The sequence below is a fragment of the Cinclus cinclus genome, chromosome 2 (genome assembly GCF_963662255.1).
Source record: "Cinclus cinclus chromosome 2, bCinCin1.1, whole genome shotgun sequence".
NCBI lineage: Eukaryota > Metazoa > Chordata > Aves > Passeriformes > Cinclidae > Cinclus > Cinclus cinclus.
In genome coordinates this window covers 32319321-32342843 of record NC_085047.1, presented here as the reverse complement: position 1 = coordinate 32342843, position 23523 = coordinate 32319321, and the positions used below count along the sequence as shown (strand labels likewise).

The 23523-nt window shown below is 40.6% G+C and overlaps 1 protein-coding gene across 1 annotated transcript in view; it reads left to right on the top strand.

The window, feature by feature from the left end:
• The window catches only part of GUCY2F (guanylate cyclase 2F, retinal), a 35229-nt gene extending 19259 nt beyond the window's left edge, over positions 1 to 15970 (top strand). The window contains 7 exon segments of the mRNA XM_062513799.1: positions 1159 to 1322; positions 1627 to 1819; positions 1902 to 2076; positions 7101 to 7199; positions 8511 to 8605; positions 9643 to 9734; positions 15270 to 15970. Of these exon segments, the coding sequence (XP_062369783.1) occupies positions 1159 to 1322; positions 1627 to 1819; positions 1902 to 2076; positions 7101 to 7199; positions 8511 to 8605; positions 9643 to 9734; positions 15270 to 15348 (897 nt within the window). The 3' untranslated portion in view covers positions 15349 to 15970.
• The last annotated feature ends 7553 nt before the right edge of the window (positions 15971 to 23523 follow it).

The window sequence follows — 23523 nt, the reverse complement described above, 5'->3', positions numbered from 1 at the left end:
TGCATCTTTAAATCAACTTTTTATTTTTTTTAAGTTCTAAAGTGTTTAAATGGTGACTAAAGAAAATTTGCCAAAGACTGTTAAAGACAAAGACACAACATTTGGCATAGGAGATCTCTCAATACCAGATTGGTGGAAGCTTGGAGAATATCCCAGGGAAGTAAGACTGTACCCGAGGCCTGTTTAATCAGTTTTCCCAGATATCTGTTACTGGTCAGTCTCATGGACAGGTACTGGCAAAATAACCCCTCTTTCTGATCAAGCAATGTAGTTCTTATGTTCTTATAAGGTAATAGAATCAGAGACTTATTAAGGTTGGAAAAGACTTTTAAGATCATCAGTCATCAACCCCCTACCACCACCTACCATTTGCACTGTAAAACTCTGTCCTCAAGTGCCACATCTACATATTTCTTGAGCCCTTCCAGGGATGGTGACTTCACCATTATCCTGAGCAGTCTGTTCCAAGCATGCTTTACAAACCCTTTCTGTGAAAAAATTGTCAATATCCAATCTCAACCTTTCCTGACACATCTTTAGGGCACTTCTTCAAGCCAGGTAAAAAAATATCCATAACTTTTACCTTTTGGCTCTGTGAAGCTGTGAATAGTTTTGAATCCAGTGACTCCGCTGTTGAGTCTAAGATAGCCTCTGAAGCCAAAAATTATCCAGAAAGTTCCAGTGTCTCAACTTCAGGTCAGGAGGAGAAAGCACAACTCAATGAAGAACTGGGAATGGAGGTGGCAGTACACATGCATGTCAGTGAGCAAATATGGATTTAAGTCCAGTAATATGAAAAAAAAGTGTAAGTGTTGCTAGTACCCTGAACTTCATGCCTCTGAAAGCAAAGTTTTGCAAACTACCCTAAAGTTGGTTTAGGGGATAAATGGGATTGCAAACCTACAGCCTGACAAGGCTCTGTAACAATGTACATGTTGACAACTACTATAAGTTTATGTTTCATCTAACTCTCACTGACTGATGCAAATTCACCTCCTAATTCACCTTTTCCTATATCTTTCAACTCTTGCCATTGAAAAAGCCAGTCTTTAGTAGTGACACTTCAGAAGAAATGTACGCTTTTTATTCCTTTCCAAATTCAGGGTGCTACAGTGGTGTAAAGAGACAGACAAATAATTCCTCTGTTTGATATTCCAGTTCAAAACCATCAACAAAGGCAAAAAGACCAATATAATTGACTCAATGCTCAGGATGCTTGAGCAGTACTCAAGCAACCTGGAAGATTTAATCAGCAAGCGGACTGAAGAGCTAGAGGTTGAAAAACAGAAGACAGAAAAACTGCTGTCACAAATGCTTCCACCGTAAGTAATGGTACTTTAGGTGATAAAAAATCCCCGGGAAACCAAACCAAAAACACCTCAAAACAAACCCATAGCTAATCTGGACAACACTCTTCCCCAGAAGTTAGCAACATGTCAACCTGACCATCAGTTTTGACAAGCGCCTTCAAATCAATATAAGAAACTCTAATCAATGCTGGTTACAGCCATATAGAACTTTCTATTTAGTGGAAGATCTGAACACAGAAAAACAAGAATCTGGGCTCTTGGGCATACACTAGAAAAGGGTTTGTTTCCTGCCATCTTTTTTGTGTTGCTATTTCAGTTCAGTGGCAGAAGCCCTCAAGACTGGTGGCACTGTGGAACCGGAGTATTTTGACCAGGTGACCATCTACTTCAATGACATTGTGGGCTTCACATCCATTTCAGCCCTCAGTGAACCCATTGAAGTAGTTGACCTCCTGAATGACCTTTACTCTCTGTTTGATGCCGTTCTTGGAAACCATGATGTTTACAAGGTAAGAGGTAATTTTATTCTGTGTTTCCTTTCCATCTTTTTCAGTTTCCGTATTTTTTTCATAATGTAATGGTATTTGCTAGGTGGAGACAATTGGTGATGCCTACATGGTTGCTTCAGGGCTCCCAAAACGGAATGGAAACAAGCATGCAGCTGAAATAGCCAACATGTCCTTGGACATCCTTAGCTCTGTGGGAACATTCAAAATGAGGCACATGCCAGACATTCCCCTCAGGATACGGATTGGGCTGCACACAGGTAGGCAGCAGCACCCACCTTCACCTGAACATCAGAGAACTCCTTCGCAACTGCATTTCCAACTCTGAATGCTTTCTTCATGCCTGCCCCCCAGAAACACCCTTACAAGACACTTTAAAATCTTCCACATCAACTAGGGATTTGAAATGGAAAAGCAAAATGCCGAGAGGATTTGTGCAGGAAAGTGGCTTAGTACCATTTTAAGGAGAGATTTTGTATTTTGACCCAGCCAGGAACTACATCTGGTATGTTAATCACAAGGGTTTCATTGTATGGATAGCTCTTTAAGGTGCCATAGGACCCTCAGAGGTGGGATATCAAGGCACCTAGTGATGTCTTTGCAACTGTGTTTTGAAATAAAAAAGCACAGAAACACTGGCATATACAGTGAAAGAATAAAAAGGTTGGAGATTTTATAATGGCTAGGAAGAAAAATGTAATACAGCTCTTAAGAAGAAGTTGTGTTATAAAGAAAATATCTCTGATGTAGAAGTCATAATGTATTCCATCAACAGAAAAGTTGCTTGTTTAAAATGAAAGGAGGAAGTTCCTTGCATATATATATATATACACAAAATGTAATTTAACTCCAAAGTAAAACACAAAAAACCCCAAAACAGTAGAACTACAGCTATATAGGCAAAAGTATTTTAAATGTAGAAAAATACATCTGCTATTATCATGAATCAGTATTTGTATAAGATATATGAACCGTCATAATTTTATACATTTTTCAGTCACCAGATTTCCTGCCTCTTCCTCTAAATTACCAGGTGTTGCCCATTGTGGGAAGCCAAACAATGACTAAGAATGCCTAGGAGTCTGATATTATTTGGGCTTTTATCCTTCATCTTATCTGATAATATCCACACTTTTGCAGCTTTAGCATGCAAGTGTTTTGCAGATGTCATCCTGCTCCCTGATGTACATATTGGGAGACAGAAGCAGAGTAAAGGCAGTATCTCAGTCATAATATCCCAAGAACAGAGCTGTGACTTTAGCAGAGTTAAAATCAATATTATGAATCCTAGACCTTATAAGATCCTCTTTTGGAGCTATCTCTGAAACACATCTCCCTACTGTTTTCTTCGAGGGGTGTGATTCTTAGTTGGCCCTTCACAGAAGTGTAAAACATTAAGGAATGATTGCAGGAGCACTGTGTGTTTTATACTCGGTCAGAAATTAGATGAGATTATGTCTACAGATGGTCTTGCCCAGAGCAGGAGTCTCTGGAGCACCACTAGCATATTTTCAACATGGAAAGAGAAGAATTTGCTGTGCAACATCTGCTGTTGCCTGTTGACAGCATTTCTGCAATGTATCTCCCATGCAGTTGGCCAGAAAAGACATCCCTAGGTGATATCTACAGGGAGTAGTAACTTGGGGGTTTTTTGTTCTTGTTTTTATGAACTCTGGATATCTGGAAAGCAGAATTTCTATGAACTGCTTTGTTGGGTGTGAGAGGAAGAGCGGGGAGGACTCTGCAGATCTTGTTTTGCACAGATCTGGCAGCATCATACTGTCATGGGAGCAGCCACAAATTCATGTTTGAAAGCAAGCCAGCTCTCTGATCCACAGAGCCAACAGCCAAGTTTGATTAACCCTAGACCCTGTTTCTCCTGAGAAAAGATGCATGAAGAAGGAATGATCAGCGTCATGAAAGACTTGGGGAAGCTCTTGGGGGAGAGGAGAACTTGGCTGACACTTTCACTGTACTGGAAAGGATGGAGAAAGGGTGTTACCCCCAGTCATGTACTTTAGCTGCTCTCTGGAAACTGGTGCCAAGAAGAACTCATGATGCCCTCTCAGAAAAAGCAGTAAATGAGTTTTGGGCATAGGCATTTGGCCATTTCAACCCCAAGGGAAAGCTGCACCTCTGGGAACTTCTGATGGCCCACACCCATAGTTTGCTTGTGGCAATGCATGGGTAAGGCAAAGAGGACAAGATGACCAGTGTTTGTTCTGCATTTTCTCTTCTGCTTTAAACACATCCTGGAATCTTGGCTGTCCTCTCTTGACTTCACTGCAGGTCCAGGATAACTCAGCTGACTCAGCTGTTTCCCCGCTAACCATGCCTGGGCTGGAGCAGGACAGACATCAAGAGCAGTGGTGAGAAGATAAGCTTTTCCACCTAGCCTGAAGACGATTTGTGTATCAGTCAGGCTCTCTGGCAGTCAGCCCTGCACTTTGATCTTGATCCTTAAACTCTGCAGCACTGCTGATGGTCCTTGCAGAGTCTTAGCCAGAGCCTCTCATTAACTGATCCTTGGAAGCCCTGGCTAAGAAACACTTCAAAGCAAACCTATGAACCTGTATAATTAAACAACTAGGCCATAATGTCCTCATCAAAGTGTGTCTGGTTGCCCCTGAAACTTGTAACTGTGGGAGATTTACCATTGGAAGTTTTTCTTAGCCTTCTGCTGAAGCTGTTTGGAAAAGGGGGAACACACACAGGAGGTGAAGGCAGTGAGCTAATTAAGTCTTAAATGCTTTCAACACAGAGAATGTGTAAGTTTGGGAATGCTTGTATGGTAGGGCTGGTTTTGAGCTGAGAACTTTATGCAATGGGACAGGCTTAAAAGCAGTATTCTAGAAAGATAACACCTTGCCCTAAAAGTCTTGCTTCTCCTATGTTGTGAGCTTTGCAGAAATGGCTGGATGATTGCACTGACAGAGTAGGGAACCTGAATTCAGGCACCCACATGGAGGTGTTTCCAGCACTTTCAGGGAGCCTGCACTCATTTTGAGGATGTGCAAATGAACCCTGTAAAGCTGTCCCTGTGCAGGAGTGAAGGAGCTCTTATGGCTCAGTTGACCACACCGACTTGGTCTCCACTGACTACAGTAGAAGCTCATCTGCTTTTATTTGTGCTTCTTAAAATGGAATCACAGAATCATACCACACTCTGAGCTGCAAGGGACCCACAAGGATCATGGAGCCCAGCTCTCAAGTGAATGGCCTGTGGAGGGATCAACCCCATGACCCTGGTGTTATTGGCTTCATGCTCTAACCAATGGAGATCAAATCCTCCTCAGTGAGGGCTGCTTTTACAAAAGGAACCATCTTTTTGTGTCCTTGAAACACCTCTTGCAGAAGGAGCTTTGGTCCTTAGTGAGATTTCGGACTCCTGCTGTCATGTTATCACCACAAATAGAAGAGGCAGCATTTTGTGAGACAGTGTTTTCTCAGGGAAACCTCTTACTGAAGCATGAGTAAGAAGTCTCCAACCTTTCTTTGTGTATATGTCACATTAGCATGCACACACATAAAGACCAGTTAGGGAACCATAAGGTCCTTGGCAGAGACTACTGACAGTGTCTTCACAGTTGTGTATAGAGGTACCTGTAGATGAAAACCTGACTTACACTTCCTCTAGTGGAAATAGTTCCCCTCTTGAAAAGCTTGAAACAAATTAGAAAGTAATGAAAAGGATGAGAATTAACTTGTAAGAGATTCTGAAGAGCACTGTTTTGTCCGAGGTACACTGACATTTGAAAAGAAACACCTTTAAACCAGGTTTTCATGATCTCCAGCAGTCTCTGCCTGCTGTGTTTTATCCAGCTTGATTCAGTTTGATCCATGCTGCTCAAGTAGTCGTGATATTTTTTGTATGAACCATTCTTCCTCTCTCTTTTTAAAAGTCTTTTATCAAGCAATGCTTCATCAGGCAGGAGTCAATATCTATCTTACCTGAGTTTGCATCCTCAGGAAGTATTTTAAAATCTGGCAACTTTGGGCAGCAACAACTTTCCAGAGGTTACAGCAAGAAGGGTTCTTGTGAAGTTCCCCTTAGCTTTCTGCTGCAGAGTTTCCTTATGGTCCTTAATGAAGATCTGAAAACTCTATGAAGCATCATTATTTTTTTTTTAAGGCTAAAATCAGCATAAAATTGCACTGAACTAAATTAAGTAACTAGTCACTTCTAAATTCTAAAGTAGCTACAATTGCTGCTACTTATATTATTACTGTTTTAAAACCAAAATTTTAACCTATAACCTTTTTAACATTATATTTATTTTATATCTACAGCATCATTTCAGGTACTGTTGATGATGTGCAATGTTCACATCTCTTATAATCTTGCATGGGAAAAGATTTCCTAGATATCAGTTATACTAAATCTTAACTCTGGAGGTTCACAACATTGAAAAGTCAGGCAAAGTCTGAAAAGGCATATCTCATAAAGGCATCTAATAGAAAATACAGAGAGTCCTGCCTTTTGTCTGCAGAAAGCCCCACACCTTATCACATTATTTTTTATTTTTGCACTTATTTTGCAGGCCTGATATTTTCTATTGTAGGCAATGAAATTTATCATCTCCTCTTTCAGAGTGCAGTCTAAACATTAACTAGGCCAAATGCTCCAGATGAAAATTATCTGTGCTGTTTGGCTTCCACACATTTTATCTCCCAGTCTGTGCAAGTTCATGTGGATCCTACACAAATACCTCTCCCTGACAACTTGGAAACAATTCTTTGGAAGCTACTTAGGAAGTGAATGGATCTTGTATAAGGAATGAGAAAGAGGGAAAAAACAAGTCTTGACTAGACAGGCCAGCTAACAGTGTCCTCTTTTCCAAGGAAGGGACACAGGGTGGTCCAGAGTGCTGCCAGCACCTCTGGACTCCCAAAGCTGATTTTTAATCCTGTTTCAGTGGGTTACAGGGCATGTCACAGGATCTGAACTTTAGTTTTCTTGTGTGGAAAAAGACCTTTTTAAAATGAGGTTATGATAGTCCTTGAGTTTCCATGAACTCTGAACAAATTTCTCCCAGATGACAGTGAACTGGGGACTACCACACACCACCTTCTCAGACATGAAACACCAGCATGAAATCCAGAGCAACACTTAACCTTTGACTGCTTGTAGCAAGCACCAAGGCCAACGGGATCTTGAGGAAGCCTTCTTCTGTATTCCCAAGAGGTTTTGTTGATTGTCAGAGGAGAAGATGAGATTTGCTTGTCTGTGAACCCCTGGATTTATGCAGGACCATCCTGGTAACGTGGCTGCTGTGTCTTTCAGGGCCCTGCGTGGCCGGCGTGGTGGGGCTGACCATGCCACGGTACTGCCTCTTTGGAGACACGGTGAACACGGCATCAAGAATGGAGTCCACGGGCCTGCGTGAGTATTTGGGACACTCAGACAAAGGGGAAAGTCAAATGGCAGAATTCAAAGTAGCCCGAAGGAGAGGGCCCCAGTTTTGCCACTGTAGGTCATCCTTTAGGATCCTGCCTTCCAGCTGCAGTCCTCTGACTTGAATCCCATCCACTAAAATCAATATGAATCTTGCCCTACTTTCCTCCAATATGGTTTGGATCTTGCTTTCAGTCAGTGCTAAGAACCCTTAATTCAGAGCTGTTCTTTCGCAGTAAAATAGTGCATTTCCCTTTCATGACCACTACAAAGCAAGGGTTGAAGCATGTGTGGGCATTGCTTCCATCATGCTCATAGAAAGTCCCACTGAGACTGGAGACAGCAGGAGCACTGCAGGCACAAGAACATTGTCACACATTAATAGAAATGCATATAGATAAATAGGAAAATTGTAGGTTAGTCTCTCAGGAAATGTAGCTCATAGCTGTGTGATCTTCCTCTACATATTCAAACCAATGTTTTTATTTCTTATTATTATGGGGAAAAAAATAATCAACTCATACCCCATCCTTCAAAGGGGAAGGCAGTGTGATTGACAAAACTGAAATAAAAGCTAAAAAAAAAAAAAAAGCTGTTTGGGGGGAGGGGGTGGGGTGGGGTGGAATTTTTTAGAAATATTTCCTGGCTTGTTCACAAAAGCAGAACAACAACAAATTTCAGTGAGTTCCAGCAGTGGCCATAAAACAATATGGGAAAGATGGGAATTCAATAAAGTTCTTCACCTTTGCCCTTTTTTTGTTCATAGACTAAATGGCAGCTCTGGGCGGAATAAATTACTAAAAATCCAGACATATCTACATTCATAGACACATTTTCTTTATGTTCCCTTGCAAACTCCATCTCTCTGCTCTTCATCCCAGCTTTCAAATTATGTTGGGTGTCTGGAGCAGGACATTTGGCTATTTTTCATTTCTTTCTCATTCCCTAGTTATACTGTGGCAATTGATAAAACAGCAATCTAGCTGACAACATTACTGGAAGACCACTTGCCATCTTTATGAAGAGATGGACTTCTACACTGAATGTGTTTGGTATCCTTCTCCAGGAAGCCCCCAGGGTAGATCTCCTCTCCCCCTGTGCTCTTCACAGCCCTGCCTGGAAGAATCCATCAGTTAGCATTAATCTCTGCATAGAGGAGCATCACACAGCTACACCAGCCACACACCTGAATTGGACCACTCCTGCTTTGGAGCACATTTCCTAGTCAGGATGAAGCTGCAGGGGATTCGCAGCATGTGTGCAGTACAGTGATCCAGCTGCTTTGCTTTCTGTTCCCAGCTTACAGAATTCATGTCAGCCAAAGTACAGTGGATACACTTCGGAGTCTGAATGAAGGCTATGAAATCATACCCAGGGGAAAAACAGAACTGAGGGTAAGAGGGCCAGGGCCGTGTGAAGCACTTCATAGGGGAGTCATCTTGCTTGAGGAATTTTTATATTAAGATCTTTTTTGGCCTTCATACACCAGTCTTCAGCTGAATCCTTCCAAAATTGTCCCTTTCATTTGTTTCAATACATTAGGTGGTTATTGAAGGACTGTGGGGTCAAGCAATCAGCTATATGTGCTAAGTCTTTATATAGAAGTCTATTTATTTCACCCTTGACAGAAGCTGCTGCTTTTCAATGTCCAAACGAGACAGTCCTAAATAATTCAAACATAATTTCTACCCTTACATAGTCAATAGACAGAAGTAGGAGCTTTGCTTGCCTTAAATACCTATAATAAAATGTCTGAATATGGCCTCAGGTTCCTCAACAATCTTGCAGGACAAGAGGAATCATCCAAGTTCATATGTCTGCAAGTGGAGATCTGGGGTAAATAGTCCAGGTTTAGTCAATGGAAAGAAACCTTTATATATTTAGTGGGGATAAACTGACTCTTTAGGAGATTATTAACCTGAAGTACTTTCAGTGTCTAGTTTATGTGAAGATGAATGTTGGTTTTCCTCCCGTTCTTCAGTCAAGGGTGATTGACTCTCATATAGATTCCTACAGTTCATCAGATGTATCACAGCTTAAAAGCTACATCATCAATGTTGGGAGAGGAAGTTATTATTCTGATACTCTGTTTAGAATGAGTTGTAACATCTCTCAATTAATAGTTCTGCCAAATAAGATGATTAGTGATCCTGTAGTTTTCAATTTCTGTTCAGCTGTGTAGTTTCAATGACCCAGATCAATGAGGGTAATTTGTAAATGACAGTTGGAACAAGGATAATAAATATCCTCTTTCAAGAAAATGAAACTCAAATAATCCTTGAGCTGTTCTGAAATACAGCCCAAGACTTCCAGGCATGGTCTGTCGCTGGATATGTATGAAGCCAGAGAAACCTAGTGAGGGAAATTACATATCAAGCAGAGGGCAGTCAGAAAGCTGCATTTTTATTTGGACTTTTGGTTTTATTTTTAGGGTAAAGGAGTAGAAGAAACATATTGGCTGGTTGGGAAAAAAGGCTTCCAGAAGCCCTTACCTAAACCTCCTGAAATAAAGCCAGGGTAAGTGTGACTTCATCACTGTGTGAGACATTCATTAAAAAGTCTCTTTTGGAGCTCACAGGCTGAATATCTGTCTGTCCATATTATCTGTTTGCAAAGTCTGTATCTTGTTCATTAGGTGACTTACATGTTCAGGCATAGTAGTGGGACTCAGAAGCAATGCTGTTCCTTCAGCACCTCTCCTTATTCACAGTTCCCAAGAAGTGACACTGAGACTTGCTGCTTCTCCCCTGTACTCCCTTGGAGACTGAACACCAGGGAGCTCCTCCCTGACCTCCTTCCTGCTCTGTGTGCTTATAGGAGACACACAGGTAGGGACACTTTCAGATCTCTGGTGTCATCAGATTGTGGGAGACACTCAAGATTTTTCTCTCCTTCCATCAGATTCCTGCTGAAAACATTAACCTCCTTCAATGTATAAACACTTCCCATTAATTCCCTTTCATTCTAACAGAAGAATAAGAAAGCTTTGTGCTACAAATTTATGGCACTGTTATGTAATTGAAGATGTAATGATGTTCCCGTCATACAGTCGGTGGTTAGCAAAGACTGAGCACTCAAAGTTCATTAAGACATTTTCTAACTTTGCAATATCTTACTTTGCAAACAGAATGCTCCCTGTTGAACTGTCACCTGCTGTACGCCTGGAAAGAATTGTGTTGTGGTCAGGACATAAAAACCAGGAGTTGGATTTGTTTGACAAGAACAGTGTGTTCACCCACATTAAAAGCAGTCAGCCTTGACTCCCTTGATAGACAATAAAGAGAAATGCTTGCTAAAGGATCTTATTCGACTGGCCCTTGCAAGATGCCTGTTTTGTTGAGGCCCTAAAGTAGCCACCTCAGAGATTGATGTCAGACAGCAGACACAGTCTGTTTTAATGTAGCTCTGACTTCTCCTAATCAATATTGTTCTTTGTATGGCCTCATTCCGTCTTAGTAAATTAAAATATCTCCCCATTTCCCCACATATTCAAGATCAGAGGATCTTAGGCATCCATGTGTAACCTCTGAAGGGTCCAACCATAACACTGCAGAGACAGAGGTGATCAGCTCTTGTCCCAAGGCCCAGATCTTCATTGTTCTTTTGCAGTATCTCTGTCATCATGCAGGTCATGCAGCGGTTGAGTGATTTTGACAGTAATTAGAGGAAAAAAACTAAAGTTACACAAAACCGTATTTGTCCTAGCAGGGGGGCAAAATAAAACTAATACCCCATAGAAATCAAATGTCAGGTAACAGACAGAAGTAACTGGATGTTGAAGCAAAGCAAATATTTGGATAACTGCCTCACACATAGGCTGTGCTGTTACCAGATAGCACAACCTGTGCGTGACCGGTTCATTATTGTCCTGTTTTCCAGCCTTATCTTGATGATTCATGTTTTGCCACAAAGTCAAGAGGCTGAAAGTTGTTTCTCTCTAGTTGGCCAATATGGTGGTTTCAAGTCACTGCCTCGTATAATTCCGTAGGGATTTCCTCATTTGTAGGCTTTTGAGCAGAAGAAGGAAATACTGAATAAATTCCTTTTCTACTCATTTTTTTCACTCTGTCCCGAGGCAACTTATCTTCTCTTGGGTATTTCTGTACCATGAGGTGTATGAACGCTTGTTTTTATCTCATGCTTTATATTGTGACTTGAGTAGCCTAAACATCTACAGGTGTATAGTTGTGGTAGCCATGCTGAGCAGTGCATCCTACACCTACACTAAATGAAGGTTAGTACATTGTTCTTGGTCTTACGTCTGTGCTATGGAATTGCAAACCTGTGGACCGTGAATTTAAGGATCAGATTATATGGACGGAAGTTTTTGAAGTTCCTATTCAAAGGATAAGTCCTTCTTTCTTGGTCTGGTCAAATCTCAGTTTTACCTGGTTTTCATGGGAGCTTTGGGTTAACTTTGTATGACACGGAACAGTGCAGGACAGTTCTATAGCCTCCTAGACCTTCCCTTGCTTCAAGGCAGATTTCTACACACACACCTGGTACTGCCACAAGAAATAGTGGCAGACTGGACACAGAAATGTGTAACAAAATTAAGAGACAGAATGAAGACAAAACCAAGTGTGTCAAGCAGTCAAGGCGCAGACTACCTATAGGATAGAAACCCTTTTGGGATTCAAGTCAGATAGATTTAAAGGAAAGCTGTGAAATTCCTTTGAGGGTACACCAGGTGACTGTCTGGGGGGCTGAATTATCAGACAAGGAAAAAGCACAAAGTTGTGAGTATATGAACTTGGGATATTTGAAGTTGGCATCTTATGATGCTTTGGCACAGGCAGCATCTTTTCAACTCCAGTGGAGTACTCATCTTGTCCAAAAAAGCAGAAAAGATATGAAGTCATACAAAACTACCAGACACAAGCCTGACCTGGACTAAATCTCAGATTCATTTTGCAAAGCACTGAAAAAATATCTAACACTAGGAAAAATTCAATGGCTAATGAAATTCAGAAAGAAAAAAACAACCAAACAAATCAAACCAAATCAAACCAAATCAAACCAAACCAAGCCAAACCAACACACAAGAAAACCCCAGACCAGAGCAAAACCTAGAGCCAAGATGGTTTACATTTGCCATTTGAAGGAGATGAGTGACATTATTGGTCTTCTGAATTTCCGACTTTTACCATCCTGGTTCAGAAATCCTTTTCTTTGGTACTGAATACAGTGTTTGAAAGCATCAGAAGTCCTCTATCTCAGCAGGTAGTTTTATTCAGTAATTTTCCCTTTAAATTATTTATGGAAAGTTAACTGGAGGAAATAAATTAATACAATTCATCAAAGATACATATCGTCAATCCTCTCAAAGACTTTTAACCATTAACCCAATATCTAGGTAAAGAGCATATGAGAGCTTTTGATTTTTGACGTAAACCCAGGTCCCTTACCTTGTACGAAGTCATGCAGTAAGTCTTGAGTCCAAAAGGGTTGATAGGTCTTCCAGCCCACTACCACCCACAGTGATAAGTGCAACCTGATGTGTGACATCACTGGAAACCGGAGATGCAGCCAGGAATAGGTGAGAGTTTTGGGGCCCACTCATCCTCACATGCATGAGGATCAGCCCTGGAGGAAGCACTGAGTTCCTTGCTTGAAGATAAATAGGTGTGAAACAGTGAAGGATGCTCAAAGAATCCACCTCCCACCCCAAGTGAGAAACACCTTTTTATGAGCCAGGAAAAAGACATTCATTAGGAGAAAATGTTTTGTTCTTCTACCCAGTACAAGGTTGTCATTGCTTTGTCTGTGTTGCAGCACCCTGGTAGGATGGATCTGTAGAGAGTCTCTAGTGCTGCTGTTGTTGCTGATGTGTCTTTCTGAGGAGAAAAATGAATGTATTTCCACTTGGGCTCCTATCTGAAGTCCATCAAATGCACTTTTAAATCAAAAATAAAAGAGCGGACCAAACAGCAGTGAAAAACCCTTGTTGCCCTCCCATGGCTGGAATTATGCAACGACATAAAAATATTTCCTAAATAATTTTCATATAACATTTAACAAGAGCTATTCAGGGAAATCAAAGAATCCTGTGTGTCATAGGCTTCATCATACAATGTCAGTACAGATGTGTTTTGCTTCACACTCAATCCCTTCTACTCAAATTATGTCTGTCTGCATAAAACAACAGCAAAAGGAAGACAAAGAAGTATTCTGGTCTTGGATGTGGCATAATGACAGTGAGAAAGAAGTTTTCTCTGAAATCTGATGGAGGATGAGAAAGGGAATGAAAGTTAGTGACTCATTTCCCTTTCAATATGGCTGTTTGACTTGTGGTGAGATTGCACCAGCTTTTATATTTAAACAAGCTCTTCTTGAGCAAGCTGAAGTTTCTGGGAGAATTGACTGGAATATTACAGAATTTGTGCTAATAGCAAGAAACCGTAAGTGCAGTGGTGAGACAGGAAGCAAAGTCAGAACTTCACAGATTTTCTCCTGCTGGTTTTGCAAACAAGGTGATGGGAAGGAAGGACCTTGGAAAAAATAGCAGCTGTCTCCAAAAAGAGGGGTTTTGCCCGAGGCTGGGATGGATAATGCAGAACCAGACCTCTCCAGTTACTCAGACATTTGTGAGTTCAGGAGATGTGCAAGTTCTGTTTACACTGTTTACACTTTCTTTTTGCTATTGAGCAGTGGAGGAAAGTCAAGTCACTGCCAGTTATTTGATACTTGTGTGAGCAGTGTCTGGAGGTTGACCTCAGGCAGTATAATACTGTGCTTCGTCACCAAATACAATGGTCAGGCCTTCACCTTCTATGGGTAAAAACCTGCTGCACTGTGGTGCAGGCAGAGGCAGCAACCTGCTCCATTCCCTGTAGGTGAAATCCTGCTGGGTGGACTCAAAAACCAAACCACTGACACTCACCCATGTGTGGCTGAATTTTGTTGCTGCTTCCATAAAGGGTCTGGACACAAAGATTCCTTTTCTCCCTCCTTTAATCTTACAAAAAGTTATTTATCTCCATTTGATCTGGTCACCCTGTGTGTCTTTTAAGAGTCAACACAGAGAAACAGACATATCTTGAAGTTGATCTTCTGCTTTGGGATAAACGCCTGCTGTGGTCCAGCAGCACCAGCTTCCTTCCATTGGCTCAGAATAGAACCCAAGATATTTGTCTTAGATGGAGACATCTCTATTGCAGATAAAAAAAGTACCAGGGAACTACATCTCACCTGAGTTGCAGATTCCCACAAAAAGTAATTCCTCATTGAACCCATCAGGATTGTATCCTCCTGGCTTCCCTGTCCTTGGGACCCAGCCCTAAAGGCATCATCACTCATGAGGAAGTCTATAAACAGAGATGAATGTTTCTAAAAAGAAGAAATATGTCCTCAGAGCTGAGGATTTAGATAAGGCATGGGAGGACAACTTGTCTAGGCATTTCCATTTGTAGAGTAGAACTGGCCAAAGACCTGAAACTTGACTATAATCTCCCTCAGGAAAGGTTGTTAAATTTGTATTCAGCACTCAGAGACAACTGGCTTTTTCTAGGGACTGTTAAATAGGATTTCCACCAGGAAATGTTCCCACAGCCTAGCGAGCTGAGAGCTTCTGAAGGCAACATCCCTGGAAGACCAAAAGGCACTGAAGCAGGAGCTGAACTAACCAAATTCAAGGTCTTTACTGCTGTTTTGTTCTATTCCTTCCTTTAATGAATATGGGAAAGGATCAGTGGAATAATGGAATAATTCTCCCAGGATTCATCTTATTTACTAGATTCTGGAAACAGCCTTGATAAAGATATAGTTTGTACTCTTCAATCAACAAAGACATTCATCCTGTCCTGGCAGAAGTGTCTAAGAGTGCCAAGAGCTCTCTGGACACTTAAAATTTAATTAGTTGACCTCATCCTTTGCAGTAAGTTGGGTGGTATAAGAGAATAATTAATAAAGCCAGAACCAGGACCCATATTTGTCTTCCTTTCTCTCAGCAGAAGACACTTAACCTTTCCCTCAGCCTCCATTACAGTCTGTTCTTTATTGCAGATGAAAATGAACTGGTTCTTTCTCTAATGGCCTACCTGTTCACTCCAGGTATAGTGCTCATGGGTTACTCCCGGAAGAAATTGCAGAGTTCAAAAGAAGGAAAGCTGAAAAACTCCTTGGCAAAAGGGCCTAGATCTGAGGTAGTAGCTGTAGGACAGTCCCCATGTAGTTCTGCTCTTTAGCGTCTGCTTGTGTGTTATTTGTCTGTACTTTACTGGTTGTAGTGTCTTTTTCTCCGCTTTACTTCTATTTTTCTCCCTTCAAAATATTTTCTTCCCCCCCTTTTTTTTTATTTTTTTTTAAATATGTGTTATTATTCTAACATCTCATTAAAGAGGTGCTTGGAACAGCAGCAAAGCTGTAGCCTTGTTGGGTGATTTCCTAGTGAATTTGTAACTTATTATCTTATTAATTCCTGAAAGATATCAAGCATTACTATGTTTATCTGCAGTGTATTATCAATCCACTCTATGCTGATGTTCACAGTGCCAGGAAGAGCCCAGTACATGGTAAACACAGAGATAAAACTGGAGTTCAAGACTGGAAAAATCCAAATTGCCTACTGTTATTTTTGTGCAATGTACACTCCTGCCTAGTGTAACTCTATACCTCATGACATAAACAGGACACAGCTTTGATATTCGTCATTATGGTACAGATGGGTACAAGAGATAAAGGATTTATGGTTTGGGTGGAATTTGGAAGTCACATGGAATATGACAGCATGACCTGATCAAGTAGGTGTTATCAAAGCAAGGCTGGCATAGAAGCATGCACAGCCACACTTGCACAGGTGTATGTCTCCTGAAAATGATGTATGTGCAGGACTTTTAATAATATCTCTGAAAAAACCAGTAGTGCTTCTGCTCAACTTCTCTGGACTAATGTGTATTTCATTTCCACTTCCCTAAAAAAGGAGGGCTGGAGGAAAGCTCACAATGCCTAGATATAGGCTGGTTACAAAGACATACCATATCAGGCTGATAGATTGCTAGGAAGACTAAAGCTCCATGCAATTTTCTCACATGGATAAAACCCAGCAGGAAACCAACTGCTGGCTGTGTACCCTTTTCCCAAAGACATCTTTTAAAGATTCAGGATGTTTTACCAGGCTGGTTTATCTCTCTTAACTGATATTAAAATTTTTGTCTGAAATTCTCCTTATCGAGGACCTAAGGGCAGAAAATCCTCATTCAAAAAATTATTTGAATATGGGACACAATCTGAAGAGTGCATAAGCACTGCCATATGTGAGCACCCACTGCTAAATACAAGCTCCAAGGCACAGAAGACCACCCAGCTGATTCACACCTAAGAGTACCAGCTAATCTTCCAAGGCCAGAGACAAAGAGGATCTCACACTTTAGGTTATCCCTGCTTGACAGAGTGCTCATATACTGATATATAAGTATTTGGCACATAGATCATCCACAGACATAGACTTCCACACTGGAGCAGGCTGATCAGCAGTATATCATGGAGAACAGAAGGTCCTCATCCGTCATCTTGGCCTAATCTATTGGAAATAGCAGAAAAATGAATAAGACATTCATACCTGGATCTTTTCAATGGTCCTAGTTCAATCCTTTTTGTGTGCAGGAAGCTTTCAATGGAGGCAATTAAGTCCTCACAGCCACTTACTTCCACATGCCTGCTTGGTGGTTTAGGGATGTTTTCAGCTAATGTGTCTTAGATGCTTCTGATGAAAGGGACTGTGTTGCCAATAACCTTGTTTTTCCTTGATGGCAATAAAGGAACATTATACAAGGATCTCAGACGTAGTGATCTATTGTCCATTCATCCAATTTATGGTCCTATTAGTCTGGGACCCTAAAATTCTAACAGTCCCACAGAGCTCTAGTTCTAGCTGCAGTACCATAGGGATCCCCATCTTGGAGTTATTATGTATTTTGAAGTATTCATCTGGCCTGGAGTCTGAAGGAAGGTCAAAACTCTGCTTCTCCTGCTCAGGAGTCAATCCTTAAACCTTGAAAGAGTGGCTGTGAACTCTGCTGTCCTTGATGTATTCTTGATTAGAAAGAAAAATGATGGTTCTGTCTGGATATTGAGAAAAACACTCAGCAAAGTGAGAGGAACACCAGAGTGCACCTCTAGTTACCTGAAGATAAATATCTGGGCTATATCATTAGTGACCCTTATCTTATGTCCTGTGGTCTGTGACCTTAACATGGGTTTTCTAACCCCCTCCTGCAAGTGGATTTCAGCCCAGAGCACCATGGCTGTCACAGACACTTGTGTAAGGCTGGTAGATGCAATAACAGCTGAAGACTATGTAGGATAAACCATGGCATCAAATGCTGCTGGACAAGATTCTCAGGCAGATGAATCCCATCCATAGCATCTTACAGTACTTCTGAAAAGGAGAAAGGGATTTCTCTCTTTCATTTCAAAACACAACAGGGAACTGTGTCACAATGAGGTCAGTGACTCCCTAGGATCCATGGATCTCTGTAGATGAGACTTGGACCCCAGGCAAGTCAGTAAGAATTCATTGTGGAGTTCTCAGGGGTGTATTTATGGAGGGACCCACTGTATGTGAATCTTAATACAAGCTGTACTGCTCCCTGCTGACTTTTAGCTGTGTAAGCATACAGGTGGTATATCCTGCACAGACAAAAGCACCAGCCTTGGACTACCTAAAAGTACCAAGGTTCAATTTCTCAAGATTGGTAATTTTGGGGGGTTGTTTGTTTGTTTGTTTGTTTGTTTTTTGGGTTGTTTTGTTTTGTTTTGTTTTGTTTTGTTTTTTGGGTTTGTGGGTTTTTTTCCTATTCCTAAAGGATTTGACTCTCCTTTCATTCTGACCCCTCATCCTACGAACTCAGCTTAGTGACAGGAGATCCCTTGACATTGTTTCTTGTTCAGGAAATACAGTAAATACCCAAATAATTACAGCTTTCTGTAAAAAAACATTGGCTAGCAAGGTACAGTTGACCAGCAGATAAGATCATATATTCATAGGATAGCTTGGGTTGGAAGGAACCCTTCAAGGTCATTTAGTCTAATCCCCCTTGCAGTGAGCATCCTCATCAGAAAAAATTCTTCCTTATATTTAGTCTAAATATAACCTGGTTTAGTTTGAAACCATTCCCCTTTGTATTATTTCTACAGGATACCTGCTTCACGTAGTCAGTTTCTAACATATATTTCTATTCTGAAGCAATTGTACATTCATTGCACATAACGATGGTGTGCAATGTTTAAACCATACATTTATGTATATATACAACTATTTATTAACTATTTCTTTCTAATCTCTATATGATAGTAATGGTTTTATTAGTAGGGATTGGCATTTAGCTCTTTTCAATTTGCAGCATTTGGAATTGTATTTTCTTCTATTATACACAGTAAATCTTATTCCATATGATGCATTACCCATGACGGGGAAGCTGTAGATTTGAGACCTTCCTAAAGCCCTGCCATTTGCTGAGCTTCTAGCCTCTTACAAGTCCTTGATGTTTATTTTGTCTCTGAGAACCCTTATATGTTATAATGAATTTGCACCCACCAACAGATGGGGGTCCAGAACCTGGGCTTGATGAACTTGTTAAATTATTACAGCAAAAGATCCACATCAACTCCACCATTTAACATTTCTGCCTTGGCTGACACAAAATGATGCTGAATGAAAAGCCATGCCTTGGTGAGCAGAGTTGCTAACTCCTCTTTTCTTCTCTCTTTTGCAGCCGCAACTGGCCAGATATATTGACCAGGAAATTAAAATCTGTCCTGAGGGACAAAAAGAGGACACTAAAAAAAGAGCAAATTTTCAGGAGCTGGGAAGCATGAAGGAGCTGGAATAAGTTTTGAAGAGGATGAAATCTGAGAAGAACACAGCAAAGAATGAGTAAGATTAGGAGGGATGCCTTGAAGCCAATCCAACAGAGCTCACTCTCTCCATTAGAAGCCTCTTAGTTCTCACTGAGGGTGAATCTGAGCAGGCAGATGAATCCTGACCATCATTTCTTGTGAAACTGGACACCAGCTCAGTACATGCTGTACATGTGTGTGTTTTTGGGAGGGGTGCACTGGGGAGGAAAGTGAGGGTGATGATGATGGTAGTTCCTGCTCTTCATGGGCAATGTCACAAAGATTAACTCTATATTTATATTTTAGAGTTAGAGAATATTTTAGCTAGGTCTGCATGGCAGCACTAACAAGTCCAGCTGCCCTTGGGCCTGGATTCAAACAATAATGCCAAGTGCTAAAATGGTTCAACAGTTTTATATTAAGTAGCTGTTTTCCTGTTGTTATTGTGGGAAAGTCTGGTTTCATGAAAATGAGTGCTATTGAGAAGAAAACGTTTTGGACAACAACAAAGAATATTTTTACTCCCCCACAGAAATTTTGAATCAAAATGTTCTGTTCGTGTATGTCAACTTAAGCTGAAATATTTTCTTTCAAATTGACATTTCAGCTGCAAATGCCAATTTAATGCTATTTTCAAAATGAAAAAACAGTTTTGAATTGAAACAGTTTGGTATGAATCAATATTTGTTTCAAATGTCAAAATGAGATTCTGCTCAAAATGTCAAAATACGTCATATTCACAAATCCAGATCTAAATTGCAATAACTTTTTTTTTTTTGCTTTATGCACACACATATACAGGATATATAAAACATTATGCTTTTCATCCCAAAGTCGGATGAAAATGGAATGCCAAGATATTGCAAAACTGAGATGCAGTTCCATTAGCTGAGTAGTACTAATAAAGTATGAACATTTTTCCTGCAAAAGTGAGGCTGAGGGAATGAAGAGAATGTCAGTAAAGCAGTGCAAAGTCTAAAACCCATCACTTTTTTTCCCCCCTTCCAATATCCAAGTAGTCTCTAAGGCATTTGTCTATAAAGTAAGCCTCCCTGTGGGTAAAAGGTTTCCTGTAAAGGGTCAACATTTGGCCTGTAGGCACTTCCTCCAGGGCACACTTCCTCAAAGTCAAATAATTCTGGTGTTGGATCCTTCTTCTTCCAAGTTTTTTACTCCTGTTTAACATCTGGCTCCTAACAACCTTCTGAACATTGTTCTTGTCTCTACTGCAAAGCTGAAGGGAACAGTGGGTATGGTAATTTAATCAATATTACCACCAGAAGGTGTTAACTTAGAGCCCTGAGACCTTTCTTAAACTCAATTTGAACTCTTCTCTTCAGACCAATCAGAATGGATATTTACCATTCAGATAATAAATAGGAATCAACAAAGCCTTGGCAAACTTCCATTGGATATTAAAAATATCTTTATGAAAAAAGGTGAGTCTGATGTCACAGAGTTAAGGAACACAATATTTTCACAACTAGTTCACTGTATCAAGTATAAAACATGCACTGTCAAAGTAAGATCTGTTTGAAATATAAACATCTAAAAGGCAAAAACAGAAGGGAAATTCATTAATGCCCTTTAATAATGATCTTTTACTCTTTGATAGCTGGTTTTATAAGAAGCTTTTGCTTATTTAGTGTTAATATTCCATGTGGGAGAACTTGGCCCTTGAAAGACACCTATCAAAAGGTTCATACAACAAGCTGTCAACACTCAAGCTGTCAAACAAAGATTAGGAAAGCCTTTACTTTCAGCCCTGTGCTCACCTTCTGTTGGAAAATTCATTCATAAAAAAAGTCCTGTGGAAGAGTCATGGGGCAGTTAATTCTGACACAATATACCTCAAAGTACATTTCCAGAGAGGAATGTTATCCAGATTGGTCTGTGCAAACATAGGCTTAAAATCAAGCAGCTTCTGCATAATTCATGTCTTCTCCTTTATTTCCCCATGTTAAAATATATATATATATATATCATTGCCATCCTGTTACATAGCAGGGTGGGTTATATCAATCTGAATTTTCCACTAAAATTATTTTAACAAGATTTCAACCCACACTTCTGCACACAGTTTTGAACTCTTTCTTCAGCCTGTAGTCTTCTAAAATAAACAACATTCTTTGAATTCCTTTAAAATATTAAGATAGTAAATCTGTGGGAAAGGGTAGCAGAGAAGCAAAGATCTAGTCACTGACAACTTTAGTAATCCCAGGATAATTCCTTATTCTCTTTGAAGCCAGTGGTAACTTTTTCTCTTAGTTTCAACAGGGAGAGGCCAAGGACTCATCCCTGAGTGTGATTATCTCTGATGTTAGGAATACATAAAACATATTTATATTTTCCTGGTATTGTTCTGTTTAGATAGATTTAGGTTCACTCATAAGATTTCTTCCCATACAAACTATGATTACTGTATCATGCATTTTTTTCTTTTTTTTTAAATTATTTTGCTCTTTAAACTAGTGTTTATAATGTTGCGATGAGGAAGATGTGGGCTGGAAGCAGAAAATGCAGCAAATGGAAAGTTTTTGTAACTCCACATCAGACTTCTTGGGTGATTGTGGACAAGGCACTTGGTGGATTCTTGCGTAGGAAAGCACACATTGTAGTAACAGTTAGCAACAAGAACCTACCACGTGATTGCTAGAAGTTTTACCACTAATGTTATAGAATGAATTTTAATGTAATCATGCAAACCCACTGAGAGCTGTAGAAGATGTATTTACATACAATTAACAATATCTGAATATAGTTTGTATTTCATACAGTATTTTTAGCAGTCAATTTATAACATATGACAATAAAGATCCTTGAAGACCTATCCCTGCACTCGAAAATCTCATTCTAGTTTGTATACTCACCTTCAGCTGACTTTGCTTACTTTTCATCTCCCTGTGAAGATAAGGCACCTATGGAGACCCCCTTCCACATAATCACTGGATTATACAGTAACTTAAAAGCAGATCTCAAGGTACACAAGCTAGTGGCAGGACAGGCAGAGAAGGTGTGAGATGCAAAAGAATGCAAGAAAGATACAGAGCAGCCCCAGCATGGATGAGTGCCCAAACAGCTGCAATGGTCCAAGGCTGGGAAAATTTCCCGTGACAGGGGAATACTAATGTGAGAAGGGGTGAATCTCACTCCCCACAGCACATTTCTCATTAAAAAATGTAAAGATGCTCCTCTGGGGTTTGGAAATACAGTCATGTGAATGCAGGAGTAGAGCTGATGGTAGGTAATCCTGGACTAATTCTATGATTCTGTGATTGCATCCTACCACCAGCAATGAATCTGTCAAATAGATGCATGAGAGACGTCACATCAATTGGCTCCTTTAAATCCATGAAATGGGCATGGTCTGGCAAGGTCCCATGCACAGGCAGACCCTTATCCACCTTCACCTGCCCACTCACACACAGCGGTCATCAGGTGGATGAACCACTGCTGAAGGTGGGCTAAAGATTGCCTGCTGCTGTAGCCCCACATCCTTTCATTCCCCTTCAGCCATGCCTGAAAGCTCTAATGTGGCACTCATCACCAGCCTCATCTGTGTTAAAAATAATGGCTTCAATCGTATCATGGAATTATATCATAGAATCATTTAGGTTGGAAAAGACTTCTAAATCCACCCATTAACCCAACTCTTCCAAGTCCACCACTGAACCATGTCCCCAAGGGCCGCATCTTCATATCTTTCAAACACCTCCAGGGATAGTGACTCCACCACTTCCCTGTTCCAATGCCTGACAACCCTTTTGATGAAGCAATATTTCCTAATACCCTATCTGAACCTTTCCTAGCGCAATTCGAGGCCATTTCCTCTTGTCCCATTGCTTTTTTTTTTTTTTTTCTGTGAGAAAAGACTGACTCCCAGCCAGATTTGAAGTACAACCTTCTTTGAAGTAGTTGTAGAGAGTGATCAGATTAAAAGAATACATGAGAGAAGGCAGAGAAACTAGAGCTCATCACACACAAACTGAAGCTGTGTGAAATGGTGGTGTTAGAGAAAGCTCTTACAGGTAAAACCCAGCCTGATGAAGAGCTATAGGATTGCTAGGTCAGCTGTAGGATACAGAGTTTTATGGACAAGGAGGTTGGGTTAGCACATGGAGTTGAAACAGACCTCCCAAAATGCAGAGAGCCATTGCACTAAGGATTATTTCCAGATCCTGGGTGATTGCAATCCTCTCCTCCAGACCCCTGCAGCTGCAGTGTGAGCAGCAACACAAAGTGCTCCTTGGCCAGAAACTAATGAGACAGGTAAGCCAGGGGAGCTTTTCTGTATTTATCCCACACCAGGGTACTCCTCCAGCCTTCCTACAATGACCACAGGAGAGATCTCTCTGAAGCAATTGAAACAGAGTCCATGTTCTGTGCAGTGCAAGAAGCACATAATGCTTTTCCACTGATGCTCGTTACTTTACAGCTGTAGGTATTAAATTTCATTCACCAGCTTTTTCTTCAT